General features: G+C 35.2%; 1 protein-coding gene across 1 annotated transcript in view; it reads right to left on the reverse strand.

Moving 5' to 3' along the window:
• Positions 1-1,171: 1,171 nt before the first annotated feature.
• LOC111057880 (prolyl 4-hydroxylase subunit alpha-2) overlaps positions 1,172-15,997 on the reverse strand; it is a 147,529-nt gene continuing 132,703 nt past the window's right edge. The window contains exons 11-13 of the mRNA XM_039419696.1: positions 10,407-10,472; positions 7,931-8,096; positions 1,172-1,826 (exon numbers count right to left, since the gene is read on the reverse strand). Of these exons, the coding sequence (XP_039275630.1) occupies positions 1,741-1,826; positions 7,931-8,096; positions 10,407-10,472 (318 nt within the window). The 3' untranslated portion in view covers positions 1,172-1,740. The remainder of the gene's footprint in view (positions 1,827-7,930; positions 8,097-10,406; positions 10,473-15,997) is intronic.

Genomic DNA, 15,997 nt, shown 5'->3' on the forward strand with positions numbered 1-15,997 from the left:
ATACCATTGAGGAGTGTTTTAGAGCATTCATGTGACTCCATTCTAAAAATGACATGTTGTATGCCACTTGAGCACCGCTCAGAATTTGTGGCTTCACACAACAAAAGTATAATAATAATAATAATTAAATTCAATTTCCTGATGCATATATTTCCAAAATAATGAATTACAGAGAATATAGGGCATTTTCAATTTTTAGAGATATTTATTGAATATTTTAAAACATTTTAATGATCACTTGTTAATCCTTTACATAGCTTTCCACTTTGGTAGAAATTTCATAGTTACGAACAAGTAATTTTGACAAAAATTGTTGGCTACAATGGAAATCTTTGCGAAACACTTGTTCGTAACAAGAAAATCACTTGTAAACTTGTAGAAATCCATTGTAACTACAAGTTTACAATTCTGCTTTTGTGAAATGCTTGTAATCAGCTGTTCTTCAAAACCATGGTTGGCAACAAGACTTGTAACCTACTTGTACCTTTGTGAAACAGGCCCCAGGTCCTGTGTCTCTATTAGACCAGGTTTCGTTTAGTAGACCACCTGGTGTAATCGAACTACTGGGTTGAGGCTGTGCAAAGGCTAAAAATAAACTTTCTACTCGTGATATTTTTCAAAGTTTTTCGATTCGTATCATCAAGCTATCAAAATGAAAAAGTTTTCTCAGGAAAACATTTTTTTCCGATCATTACTTTTCGAGATATGAGCGACTGAAGTTTGAATTTTTGGGACAGAACATTTCAAATTCGGTACGATAATTCATGGGATTTAGAGGATTGATTCTTCATGGTATTGCTGATCTAGTAAAACATTTTTTGAAAATATCAATAACTTTTAGTTGAGTTATTTTTGGTAGATTGAATAACTATCTTAAAAATTGATATTTTCAGAAAATTTTAGTTGTACTAGATCAACAATACCATGAAGAATATATCCTCTAAATCTCATGGATTTATCTCTTACCAAATTTGAAATGTTCTGTCCCAAAAATTTAAGCTTTAGGCGCTCATATCTCAAAAAGTAATGATCAGGAAAGAAAATGTTTTCCTGAGAAAACTTTTTCATTTTGATAGCTTGATGATATAGAAATCAAAACACTTTGAAAAATATCACGAGTAAAAAGTTTATTTTTAGCCTTTGCACAGCCTCAAAATTATGAAGCTGTCAAGTGCTTATTTGGCTTTCTAACAATATTTTTTAATTCAAAATTGTTATCACTTGCCAATTATTCTCAAGGAGTGTCTCGGACCAGAAATGTGAAGTGCGTGACATACACATAACCTTTTGGACTTAATTACCATTAACATTTGAAAGAGGAATAGTACAAGCTTAGTCGTCCTCTTCCAGATTATGATATCTACTATTATAGATAATTGTATTGATTGATAAATGATTTGACCTTCATAAAAGGTCAAGGTACTTGACCTTGATTTGACCTTGATAAATGATTTGGTCCATATACCAAATATATTTGACCTTGTAATGGAGCCTAAGATGTATCTGAATTAATATAAAATATAAGTAGATGGCTGGCCTTACTGCTGATGACGTCACAGAAAGAACACCTTTTCAAGGCTGGTGTTTTATAATCTTAGCCTGAATCTCCTTGATGATGTCATCGATGGGCAGCTTCAGGTTGAAGTGAGAGCGCTGACCGCCGCTACTGCGCATGATCAGAGGTCTCATGAAAGAAGACGAAGAAGAAGTAGACGAGAAAGAGAAAGAAGAGGTGGGGTGTCAGCTTGACTCTTCTGATACCTCCCTCTCCAGCGAACACGGTCGTCTGAATTCCTGGCCTCGTTCGTGGATCCATTTGTTCGATACTGTAACAAAAATAGGGGCAGAAATTAGAACTATAGTCTGTATAAAATAAGTAGACTTGGCTCTCCATCCGAAGAAATTACAAGCATAGAGAAACAATAGCGTAAGTAGATATCCCATGCTATAGGACGTTCATGTCGCAACTTTTACTGTTATCTCAAGCCGATAGTCCAAGTAGTTCTTTCCCGTGAATCTAAGTGACGCTCGTAGTCTCTCATACTGTGTCGTTCATACACTCACCCCAACAAAACAGTAAAAATCGACAATAACCGACAGTAATCGGTTTGAGATAACAGTAAAAGCTGCAACATAAAACGCCCTATACCATGGGATATCTACTTACGCTATTGTTTCTCTATGTTACAAGGTTGCCAAATCGTGTAAGATTGAAACTTTTTCAAATGTTCAATTCAACGTCAGAATTGGAAGTAGAATATCTCATCCCCGATATGCCAGTAGTGTTTAAAAAGTTGAAAGATTAAAAGGAAATTAAACTTTTTTGAAAAAATTGGAAACATCGAGATTATTTGTTTTTCTTTTGAATACAACTTCTCTCATAATCATGGGGCGTCGTAGTACGTAAAGCTGCGTTTACACCCAAGTTATTAACAAAATGTTAATGACTTAATCCTTATAGATTCTATTAGATTGATCATAGCTTATCATACACATGATGAACATATGTGTTTGTCAAGTTCCGTTCAATAATCTATAAGGATTAAGTTATTAACATTTTGTTAATAACTTTTGTGTAAACGTAGCTTAAGAATTTAATATCAAATTAACGGGGAGAATGTCTCCTTTCTATTGACATCTGAATCATTTCTATACGACCAATAGTTATTTTTCAATTAATGTTTATGTTGGAATGTTTACTTTGGAATAAATTCAGGAACAGCGCTGGTTTTTCTTCATTGTTATAATACTTGTGATTGGCCATTTTCACACCAACCGATTGTCAGCCGACAATCCTGTCAATCAACCAATCATATTTATTCATTAAATGTACAAGCACATTGAATATTGTCACATACACATATGTTGTCACATTAAACAGAGAATATTAAAAGAACAAAACAACACACAAATACAGTCAATGTCGAAATCGCATAAAATTACTCCTGAACAAATTCCTGAAAGGAGTACAAAGACATTCTCTCCAGATAGTCCTTCAGATGAGCTTTAAAACATCTTATATTTTCTATAGACTTCAAATTACTAGGCAGCATGCTAAAGTATCTATCACCCATATAAGTTGTCCTATTTTTAAAGATTTCCAAGTTATGTGTTTCAACAATTCTTCCTGATCGAGTGTTATGACAATTTGATTTACTATTTCTTAGTTCATATCAGTAGATTTTCTATAGTACATTATAACATCATTGATATATTGCCCCATAAATTGTTAATATGCCTAGTTGGGGGAAAATATGTTCAACAGAGTCATTCCTTTTGATTTTCATAATAATTCTTAGTGCTCTTTTTTGTTGAATTAGTATTTTATTAGTCCTTTGTCCTCCGATTGGCAGAGAACCAGCTGTAGGTGAAAGTTAATGAATTTGATGAGAATTCTGTTAGAAATAACATTATTTTCTAATTGGATGTCAAATCAATAATTTATTATGTGTAACCTTAACTAATTTGGGAGAGGAATAGCACAAGGTTACCTTATTTTCCCTCTCACTATCATTTCGATGATGTACTTATTGTATGAATAAAGAATAGAGAAATAAAATAAATCAATAAACTGGAAATTGAAATTGTGAATTTCAAATGAAACAGTTAAAATTGTTAACTGAAACACTTGAACCAGTCGAAATTGTGAATTGTACGGCTCAACTCACACTTACGCGACTCAGGTCGAGAGGAGACTCGACTCTAGTCGAGAGCATGTATTTCCAAATGGCGACACTCAGACCAGTCGATTCTAATCTCCGCGACTGTCACCATTTAAAAACACATGCTCTCGACTAGAGTCGAATCTCTTCTCGACCTGAGTCGCGTAAGTGTGAGTTGAGCCGTACAATTCACAATTTCGACTGGTTCAAGTGCTTCAGTTAACAATTTTAACTGTTTCAGTTGAAATACACAATTTCAATTTCACAGTTTATTTATTCATTTTATTTCTTAATTCATATAATAAGTACATCATCAAAATGATAGGGAGAGAGTAAATAAGGTAACCTTGTGCTATTCCTCCCCCAAATTTAGATTAGGTTACACATAATAAATAATTGATTTGACATCCAATAAGAAAATAATGTTATTTCTAACAGAATTCTCATCAACTTTCACCTACAGATGATTCTCAGCCAATCGGAGGATACAAGACCAATAAAATACTAATTCAACAAAAAAAGAGCACTAAGAATTAAGAGTGAGTTGAGCCTAACTGTTTCTGTTAAAAGTAGATGAAATTATTGAATTGTGTTATATTACGAACTATCAAATATTGTATTAAATTTTGATGTAACTTGTGAGGAAGGTAATGATTCTGATGACCTCAGAAGTGACTACAATAATAATTATTATTCTATTCTAAAGCCGTGTCCACCACACTGAACAAATGTTTGTTGAAACAGTTTGGGCAAATTTTATTATGTTTGAGAAACAATGTTTGCCCGTGGCCAGTGTGGACGCGTCACCAATCAAAATATTTGTAAGTGAGGAGAACAGGTTTTTATGTTTTACAGCTTTCAACACTGAAAATATTTGGAAAAACAGTATTACTTTCCTTGCCCCATTACCATAGGTAAGGAAAGTATTGCTTTCCGAAAAAAATTAAGGTACCCCAATTTCTAAATTTCTTTACGTTTCAAGGTCCCCTGAGTCTAAAAAAGTGGTTTTTGGGTATTGGTCTGTATGTGTGTGTGTGTATGTGCGTCTGTGTACACGATATCTCATCTCCCAATTAACGGAATGACTTGGAATTTGGAACTTAAGGTCCTTACAATATAAGGATCCGACACGAACAATTTCGATCAAATGAAATTCACGATGGTGGCTAAAATGGCGAAAATGTTGTCAAAAACAGGGTTTTTCGCGATTTTCTCGAAAACAGCTCCAACGATTTTGATCAAATTTATACCTTAAATAGTCATTGATAAGCTCTATCAACTGCCACAAGTTCCATATCTGTAAAAATTTTACGAGCTCCGCTCCATCTATGCAAAGTTTGATTTTAGATTCTAAATTATCAGGCTTCAGATACAATTTAAACAAAAAAAGTCGAGTGGAAAAGATTGAGCACGAAAATCTCTACAATTAATATTCAGTAACATTTTCACCTTGAATTTAAAATAAGCTCGAAATTCGAGAAATGTTATTATTTCAATTGCAAACTGTTGGCAACTGTTGATTCTATTAAATCATTCACTATGAAGAGATAGCAGACTTCGTGTGTCTCCAGCGTTATTGTCCTGTCACCAGCTGGCTCAGATCTTTGAATAGTACTGCCCTGTGATGTACTGACTTGAGATGCGCGTGAACACTAGCGTCAGGTGATAAATTTTCATAACGGCAAGGAAAGTTGTGTGAGTACGCCACACCAGATTTTTTTTGTTTGACAAACAATGATTGTCAAAACTTTTTAAAATGTTTGTCCCTGAGCTCCTCAACAATCATGTCTGCCGAACATGTCTGCCGAACATGTCTGCCGAACATGTATGTCGAACATTTGTTCAGTGTGGACACGGCTTGAGTGTCGGCCGACAATCGGCAAGTGTGTCATAGAATGAATAAGCTGGCGAGGGTTACTTGGTGCTTACCCCACTTGGAGCCAGCGAGCACAGGACAGGCGGCATGCCTTGTGGCAAAGTCGCCCTCCCCGCTGGGGTGCAGGTTGTACCAGAATGCGGCCGTTCCCTTCTCAGGCCACAGCGCCAGTTTCAGCGAGGGAAACACTGTCGCTCCACCCTGTGCCACGTCACTCATCTGCAACAAGTTAGTTTTCAAGCAAAGAAAACATAAAACACTGTTTTGGTGGGATATAGTAATATAGTAATTCCCGGTTTTCCAGAGTAAAATTTCAAATTTACCAGGTAGAGTATCCACGGTATTTGAGAACAAGATACATTCGTAAAGAATTACGAAGAGTTTCAAGTTTTTAATATTAGACAGCTTTACATACGTGTTTTAATGAATTACATATACTACAACAAACACTTCATTTTCATAATTTCCAAGTGTCCATATTCAATGCTCAATCTGTGTTATGCCATTGCCAGTATGATAATTCTAAAAACGTGTCAGTGGTACCAACGTCACAAGTAAGATTTAAGTACCAAAAGGTGGAACGCGAGTGGTGCGATATGAATGCCATATGTTGACTTGAGACTTTTGTACCGCAATAGGAAATTCATCACAGATGATACTAATGTTATAAGTCAACTTAAGACGTTTGTACCATCCTGTGAAATTCCTTTATATCATGATGTGAGATGTGACTAAATATCATCATCAATAACTCAGGTAATATTCATAGTAGACTTATGCCGTTTGTACCATCTGAAAGCAAATTTTTTTCTACATTTTCCCATTGACATAACTCATTTTGACCAAAAATTGACTTAACACCTTGTACTGCCGACCAGAGAAATAAACTGTGAAATTGAAATTGTGAATTCAATCAATCATCAAATTTAAAACAATACAATGTATGAATCATAAAAATAATAGACAAGCAAGAAATACGTAATTCAAAGATTCCAATAAAACATGGACTCGTACTAAAAATAACTCGTTTTCAATCTGACAAAGCCAGCAAAACCTAGGTTTGTGCGCTGGCACACAGTGCATGGGTACATAGTACATAGGTACGTACATAGTACGTAGGTACGTACATAGTACATAGGTACATAGTACAACTGAAACAGATAAAATTGTGAACTGAAAACTTGAACCAGTCGAAATGTGAATTGTAACTGTTGAATTATGTTCCTGTTAAAAGTAGATGAAATTATTGAATTGTGTTAATATTACGGACGCGTCACCAAACAAAATATTTGTAAGTGAGGAGAACAGGTTTTTATGTTTTATAGCTGTTTTACAGCTGTCAACACTGAAAATATTTGGAAAAAAGTATTACTTTCCTTGCCCTATTAACATACTAAGGAAAGTATTGCTTTCCGAAAAAAATTAAGGTACCCCAATTTCTAAATTTCTTTACGTTTCAAGGTCCCTGAGTCCAAAAAAGTGGTTTTTGGGTATAGGTCTGTATGTGTGTGTGTATGAGTGTATGTGCGTCTGTGTACACGATATCTCATCTCCCAATTACGGAATGACTTGAAATTTGGAACTTAAGGTCCTTCCCCTATAAGGATCCGACACGAACAATTTCGATCAAATGCAATTCAAGATGGTGGCTAAAATGGCAAAAATGTTGTCAAAAACAGGGTTTTTCGCGATTTTCACAAAAACGGCTCCAACGATTTTGATCAAATTTATGCCTAAGATAGTCATTGATAAGCTCCATCAACTGCTATAAGTCCCATATCTGTAAAAATTTTACGAGCTCCGCATCATCTATGCAAAGTTTGATTTTAGATTCTAAATTATCAGGCTTCAGATACAATTTAAACAAAAAATGCCGAGTGGAAAAGATTGAGCATGAAAATCTCTACAATTAATGTTCAGTAACATTTTCACCTAAAGTTTAAAATAAGCTCGAAATTCGAGAAAATGAAGTTATCCAATTGCAAACTGTTGGCAACTGTTGATTCTATTAAATCATTCACTATGAAGAGATAACAGACTTCGTGTGTCTCCAGCGTTATTGTCCTGTCTGTCACCAGCTGGCTAAGATCTTTGAATAGTACTGCCCTGTGATGTACTGACTTGAGATGCGCGTGAACACTAGCGTCAGGTGATAAATTTTCATAACGGCAAGGAAAGTTGTGTGAGTACGCCACACCAGATTTTTTTTGTTTGACAAACAATGATTGTCCAAACTTTTTAAAATGTTTGTCCCTGAGCTCCTCAACAAACATATTTGCCGAGCATGTATGTCGAATATTTGTTCAGTGGCTTGAGTGTCGGCCGACAATCGTCAAGTGTGAAACGATCATTCATAGAATGAATAAGCTGGCTAGGGTTAGTTGGTGCTTACCCCACTTGGAGCCAGCGAGCACAGGACAGGCGGCATGCCTTGTGGCAAAGTCGCCCTCCCCGCTGGGGTGCAGGTTGTACCAGAAGGCGGCCGTTCCCTTCTCAGGCCACAGCGCCAGTTTCAGCGAGGGAAACACTGTCGCTCCACCCTGTGCCACGTCACTCATCTGCAACAAGTTAGTTTTCAAAGAAAGAAAACATCAAACACTGTTTTTGGTGGGATATAGTAATACAGTAATTCCCGGTTTTCCAGACTAAAATTTCAAATTTTCCAGGTAGAGTATCCACGGTATTTGAGGAACAAGATACATTCGTAAAGATTCATTATGGAAACCTTCAGTTTGATCATCCATAACGAATTGCGTGTTTAAATTTTAATTTCCAAATATATTGATAATTTTTGACACTACAGTTTATTTTTATGAGGAATTACTACGTTCTTTTAACTACTCATGTGTGTGGAGTTCTTTCGGACAGGGTCCATTTTCAACACTCAGTGAGTATAGTTAAAAAACGAAAAATTCCTCACAAAAATGTACACAAATGAATACAGATTACAAAATGTAATATTTTAGAATAAGAAGTATAATTTTTAACATAATAATATACTATACATAATAAACCACAGTTTGAATGCCGGTGACGAGTACCAAAACAGAAAACGATACTATTACTTCCAATAGAAAAACTTTGATTCAACAAGGTAAGCTAAACTATAATACAGGGTAGATTTCAATTTGTCCACATAACCTAAAAGATTAAGTTCAATTATATTTTAATGGGGCAGGTTGAGCTTATACTTTTTATACTTTTAAATTACAATATGTTGATATTATTAGAACTTTTTAATCTATATAATAAGAGAGAGTAGGGTTGTGTGTTCGTGTGTTCGTTTGTTCGCATCAAAACATGTCGACTTGTGGACTGCATACCGGAAAAACGGGAATGATTTGGATCTCCAAATTTTGCACATAGATTCTAAAAATATCAATCACATGCACCTAGAAGCCCAAATTTTAATTTTCCTTCTAGATTTTTCAGAATTAATGTTCAAACTTCATTAATGATATAATAATTTGATTTCATTAAAAAATCACCAAATCATATGGTCGAAATTAAAAAAAGGAACATCTGTTTCTATATTGCTTTCTACCTGAAAAACATAGTTTTGAAACTTCGTTTTCCTGATGCAATGTTTAGGCCTACATTTGGCATGGATTATTAATTTTTCAGCTAGAACAATTTTTGAGACAAATTGCTAAATAAACGTCTACAGTTTCATCAATGCTGTATCGGCAATATGAAAACGCATGCAGTTAATATGTCTTTGAATGAAGGTGTTGTTATTACATAAAGAAATTATATTCTTCCATTTTTATTCAATTAAAATTTCAAAATTATTCGAGCCCTGATAGAATGACTGACTCACTGTACAGTCAGTCGAAAATTTTAATATTGGAATGAGGGGTATTTTGGCAAGCTGAGCAAAAAATAAGGTCATATGCACCTTTTCGTTATATCTTCAAATGAAAAATGAGTTTTGTGGGTTGTCAAAACTCCCTCTGAAAGGGAAACTATTCAACTTATTTTATCTTTTAGTAAAATAACAATGATCATCCATCCATGTATCATCTTCTATACTATAATAAAGGAAAGAGCTGGATTATAAACGTAGCCTAAACAGGTGTAAAGTATAGGGAAATAATGTTTGACGCATTATCACGTCAGAACTACTGGACTGATTAACTTTAAATTTTGCATATAGATTCTTGCTTAACCGAGGGTGGTTATAGACCAATTTTAAATTCTTCAAGATTTGATTACATCAAGTTTTTAGTTTGTTAAGTTTTCAATTATTTGTCATGCTTCCAGTTTGTATGGAAGCAGCAGAACATTTCTCTTAAAAGGGAAATTAGAATATATGTATGATTGGGGATCCTTTACGAATGATAAAAACAGGTTTTCCATCACACCCAAATTTTTTCCACCATTTTGAATCCAACTTCTTTTTTTGATTGAAAGGTGGTCATACTGATTTACTTGAAATGCAGCATATAAATTCTTAATCAACCGAGGATTCTTATATGCCTATTTTGAATTCTTCTAGAATTCATTATGTCAAGTTTTAAGAAAGACCCTTGCGAAGCACGGGTTACCTGCTAGTTATTTAATAATAAAGACAAATAATAAAAAGTTTAAAAGATCAAAAGTTAATAAAAGTTAAAAAGTTAAAGATCAATAATTAAAAGTTAAATGATCAGCTGTTTCAGCACACTTGAAATTTGGACTATATGAATGTCAACAATAGTTGTCGTCGTCGACAGAGGAAATTTACGCACAAACGAAAATGCACCTTTATAAGGGAAACAATGAGGTCACTCTGGTGCTTTCAACTGTAATCTATTTAATAAATGTATAAATTATGAAAAAAAAATAAAATTCTTCAGATAAAACTGATTTTTTTATGTTATACTCACATAAAATAACACTGTAGCTATTCGATTTCCCGTGCCTAAGCTTTTAAATGCGTTAGTTTCTTCTCTCTGAAAAAATACAAAAATCTAAAATCAGTTGAATGTCAAACTAGACAATATCCGGTATGCATTAATCATAATTTTACGAATAGAAGCATGAAGTAATTTTTCCCTCTTCTTCCATAGATAATTATGGATTCATAAAATGAGTATCTGTAGACCTACATAGACCACCCTATTTTGCACTCTAAGTACCGGTTGCACAAAAGCTGGTTAAATATTAACCGCGATTAATACCAAGAGAACCAATCACAGAAGCCGTCTTTTCAAAAACGCCTTCTCTGATTGGTTCTCGCGAAATTAATCATGATTAAAATTTAACCGGCTTTTGTGCAACCGGGCCTTATTTCTCAAGGTTCAAAAATATTCTAGATTCCTTCTCTGTTGTAAAGAAACGCCTTGAAGGATGTTTTAGAATAAAAACGATACAATGATTCGTTATGGTTCTAACATTAATTTTTAGGAAAATCCTTGAATTTGAATACTTTTTCCAGCAATAAAATAATAATTTTTGTATTTTCCAGTATGGTTATCACGAAGTAGTCAGCACGAGTACTATCACATTCGGTATTTAGTATGCTGTGTAATCTTCTACTTCATTTCTACAAAGATAAACATTGAGTCACAATTCTAATCAAGTAGCCTAATGTAGCCTATGTCCAAATTGAATTAAGCCTCCACACAAAAATTGACATTTCTGCATCTGCATTCATTCACATTAATAATCAATATTTGTTGATTTGTTGGGGGTGATTCATTTCCAATTTTCAAGTTGTCTATCAACATCTTTTATAGACTGCGGTTTATAAAAATCTGATCTTCTGGGTCGAAAAACAATAAAAATATGATCAGTTCAGATCGGAGTCACAGAATACATACAGTATGGAAAGTATCAATCCAGCGGGTAGCCGTCTAGTTGTCACCCCGACTACTTGACACCTGGTCATTTTGGCCATAGGCGACTACTTCTACCCTCGTAAAAATATACCATTGCCGTCAAGTTGTCCTCCCGACTACTGGACCAAAGGTGCCAACTAGTCATGAACGTAAACGACAACTTGACACCTCGCACCCTCGCGTCAGGGTGTACCCCCGACTAGTTGTCACCTCCTTAGAAAGGAGACAAGTGGACAGGATGGCTCATGACACCTTGCACGCTGGCGTCAAGGTGTCACACTGACTACTTGTCACCTACAGAGTTTGCATAACTTACACCCCCGCGGCGTAGGGAGGAGGGATCAAACATTTTTTATTACTGATTATGATGTAGAATTGAATTCTAAGCACTTTTGGTTCAGTAACATTTTCCCGACAAACGCACGGTTCGGGAGATATTCGCCGTATTTGCTATAATTAGGACAAATTTTTTCGAGTTGGTTGAAAACAAAAAAATGGATAATAAGCCCTTTTGATGACTGAACCAGATGTAGAACACAATTCTAAACATATTATTGTTCAGTTATATTTTCCCGTCAGACGCACCGTTTACGGGTGAATTGAGCCTAATGCTAGGACAGTCAAATTTTCATCCATCAATGATATGGCAGATGATGCTATCAGTCTGGTTATCAACTGAGGTATTACGTGAAGTCTGGTAATTGATATGAGGATAAATGATAATTTATATACACTTGTTTCTATACAGTCTGTTTCTATACTTATTCTTGATTGCATCATGGTTGAAAAGGCTCACTCACAAAGATATGATGTTGAAAATATCTTATTATATCAAAATTAGGAATCTTGATGCCTTTTCATATAGAACTTGATAGATAGGCTTCATTTTCCAACTTTCAAATGAAGAGCCAGCTGGAATGGTGATTTCTTGTGGAGTGGAGTCGAGGGGATAGGTTGTCGTGACCGTAGACGACTACTTGTACCCTCGTAAAAATATACCATTGCCGTCAAGTTGTCACCCCGACTACTTGACACCTACTGGATCGGAGGTGCCAACTAGTCATGACCGTAAACGACAACTTGACACCTCGCACCCTCGCGACAGGGTGTCCCCCCGACTAGTTGTCACCTCCTCAGAAAGGAGACAAGTAGACGGGTATGGCTCACGTCTACTTGTTCCCTAAAAACCGGTTTTAAAAGGGGACAAGTAGTCGGGGTGGCACCTAGTCGCGTACCCAATCCAGCCAATACATTCTACATGACGCCAAGACTTGAGTGCACCAAGACCACGTCACGTGACTGCGCCATCTTGTTTGAAATTAAAATTACCGCTACTGTTACAATGCTGAACTTTCTTTCAAGATGGCGGATTTTGGCGTCAGGATACTAGCCGACTTTCCATTCTGACTGACTGTGGGTGGAACAGGGTGAGTGACTCACCCTAATTGGCAGTGCCTTAGGCTGGTTTGCCTTATGACTGCTCATAGCATTAACAGAATTGAATTTTTTTGGGTTGCTCCTAGATAATAGACCTTAAGTGAATTTGGCAAATTTTTATTTTATTTTTTTAATTTTTTTAGATATAAGTTTTGTAATATGGAATAGTTGTAAAATGTATCACCAAATAGTTATTAGATTTATTTATTATCCTATTGTTTGAGGTTTTGCTTGACCACCATTTCCCTGGGCTCCGACCCCCAAGGAAGAGTGACAAGCGATTTTTCCAGAGTGAGTGCTCCACATGTCCATGTGGTAAACAATCATACTGGGTCCGTTACCATTAAATCGTTTGCTCTGAGTAGACGTAATGATCCAAGAATGACAGCCTTCTGCATCTGACCTGCAAGCACAGCAGCAGGTCTCTCACAGGCTGGAATCGTTCTAAGGTTGGCCAAAAATGAAGGTCTCATGCCTCCCAGTACACCTACAATCAACACCACCATTCTCACAGAGTAGCCTGGGTTTAGCCTGCGCAGCTCCATTAGTAGGTCATGATATTTCATCTGTTTTTCCTCCTCTTTGGTGACAATGTTACCCTCAGCTGGTGCTGAAAACTCAATGACATACATTGTCTTCGAAGTGATGTCAAGGAGGACAACATCAGGCTTTGTGGCTCTTAAAAGCCTGGTGGTAGAGAATGAGTAATTCCAATAAATTCGGCACCTCTCATTCCCCACAACAGATTCAATTTCCCCTGGGGCATAAGGCAGCACTGGTGTTTTGTCGATACCATATGAGTGTCTAAGATGGTAATAGAGAACTCGCAGAGCAGCATTATGTCGATGGATGTAGCCTGCAGTTGCATGCACAGAACAAGAAGACAGGATGTGCATGATCGTCTCTGGTGCTCTATGACACACCCTGCAACTGATATCAGGAACATCCATGTGCATTACTCTGCTGCGGTATGACAATGTGTTGATGACACCATCTTGACATGCCAGTATGAAACCCTCAGTCTCAGATTTCAGGGCTGCTGACTTCAGAAAAGCAAAAGTCAGTGGCTTGGACAAGCCTTGCTCCTCAACATGCCTGTAGAAAACACCATGCAAGGACTTGTCCTTATGTTGCTGCAACAGGAGTCTGGACTCAGCAGTTAGATTTATTATTATTATTATTATTATTATTATTATTACATTCCTTAATCACAACATCAAATTAATGATTGGGAGAGAATAACAGGATAAACCCAAAACTGTTCCTCTCCCTAATTTTGATAAAAATAGTCCAAATGAGGTTATGAAAACACTTTTATAAAGATCACAAAAATTTAAAGTCCAAATATACATTGTACTAAAAATTTTGTATCTCGGTCGATCAGAAAGATGAAACAAATTATTATTACACTTGAAAATGCATTAATAAATTGAAAAATATTAAAAAACTTGATAAATTTGAAGCCAGAAAAATCACAAAAACATTCACTATCAGCATATGATCGTATATCTTTATAATATTGAATAAATTTGTAATATATTTGTATTAATGAATATTTATCTATTTTTCATATGTATAAATTTGCTTATTTGACAATTTATTTATTTATTCATTTTTTTTCTTGCCAAATTCACTTTTTTGGGAGAAGTGTTCATCTCAGGGGAATACAAGCTGTTTACAATGGTGACCTGGACGCCAAGTCGCTGATCATCAGTCTGGCCACCATTGTTGAAAAGGGAGTGGCTGTATGTATCCATTATGTATGTATTCTGTCTGTGTCGGAGTATTCAGACATTTCCATTCTGCCGATGTGTGAACACAATCATGAGAAACAAAGTGATTATTTTTCTGTTGCTTGCTGCCAATATACTACTATCACTACTAAAGAAGACTAACACAGAAAAATCTATTCTACAATTGAATATTGATTTGCGGTAAATACACACAAGAATTTTTTGCAATTGTGAAGGAAGAGTTTTGTTTAGATTTGTATTTGGAAATTTATCAATCTGATAAATTCAAAATTGTAGTAGATAAATTTTTTGGACTCAGAATTGTGTACGAATAATATTATCATTTAAGTTACGTAAGTAGCATAACCTTTAGACTGTGTATTCTAAATTAAGGTTTGAAACAGTTTTGGGCAAATGCCTGTTGTTTTTACCTGAATTGTATTTGCATATGAATAAATAAATAAATAAATAAATTGCAGAGTTCACAAATGGAAATAAATTGGAAGTTGCATTTGTTCAAATGCTAATTAATAAATAATTATTATTAAACGAAATTCCAATTAAATGCTGTAAATCACAATCTAATTCCCATCTAGCTGTTCACCCTGTTGTCAATATTTGAGGTGATTTAATTGGAATTACGTTTAATAATAATTACAGAGTTGTTATCAGCCTTTATATGAGGCACTCCCGTGAGAACTAATATAGTACTCGTTTTTAGTAGCAGTCGGCTTATGTGTGAAAACCCCCATAAGAACAAATGTCATTCAATTGAGGTTTCAGTGTGAACACTTCTATAAGAACCAATGCTTACATTTTAGTTTCAATGTGAACCCTCCCTGTCAGAAACAAAATGTCTGAAACATTTTCATAAGTTTCAGACAAATAAGAGAAAACCCAGCATAGATAATATTTATTTTAGTATAGCTTATACAAACTATGGGATAGTGTAATATTATGATAGTATAGAATCAAAAATGCCTGGGAACCAATGCAATTCATTTTCAGTTTCAGTGTGATCCTTCTCATAAGAATCAATGCTATTCAATTTGATTTTCAGTGTGAACACTCCCATAAGAACTAATGCTATTCATTTTCATAATCGGTGTGAACCGTCCCATAAGAACCAATGCTATTCAATTTTAGTTAAGTGTCAACACTACCATGAGAACCAATGCAGTGTATTCATTTTCAGTTTCAATGTGAACACTCACATATGAATCAATGCTACTCAATTACAGTTTCAGTACTCATGAGAGTCAATTCTATTAAATTGTAGTTTTAGTGTGAACCCTCACATATGAATCAATGCTACTCAATTTCAGTTTCAGTACTCATGAGAGTCAATTCTATTAAATTGTAGTTTTAGTGTGAACCCTCCCATAAGAATCAATGCTATTAATTTTCAGTTTCAGTGTGAACTCTCCCATAAGAATCAATGCTATTAATTTTCAGTTTCAGTGTGAA

The sequence above is a fragment of the Nilaparvata lugens genome, chromosome 1, assembly GCF_014356525.2.
Source record: "Nilaparvata lugens isolate BPH chromosome 1, ASM1435652v1, whole genome shotgun sequence".
NCBI classification, from domain to species: domain Eukaryota; kingdom Metazoa; phylum Arthropoda; class Insecta; order Hemiptera; family Delphacidae; genus Nilaparvata; species Nilaparvata lugens.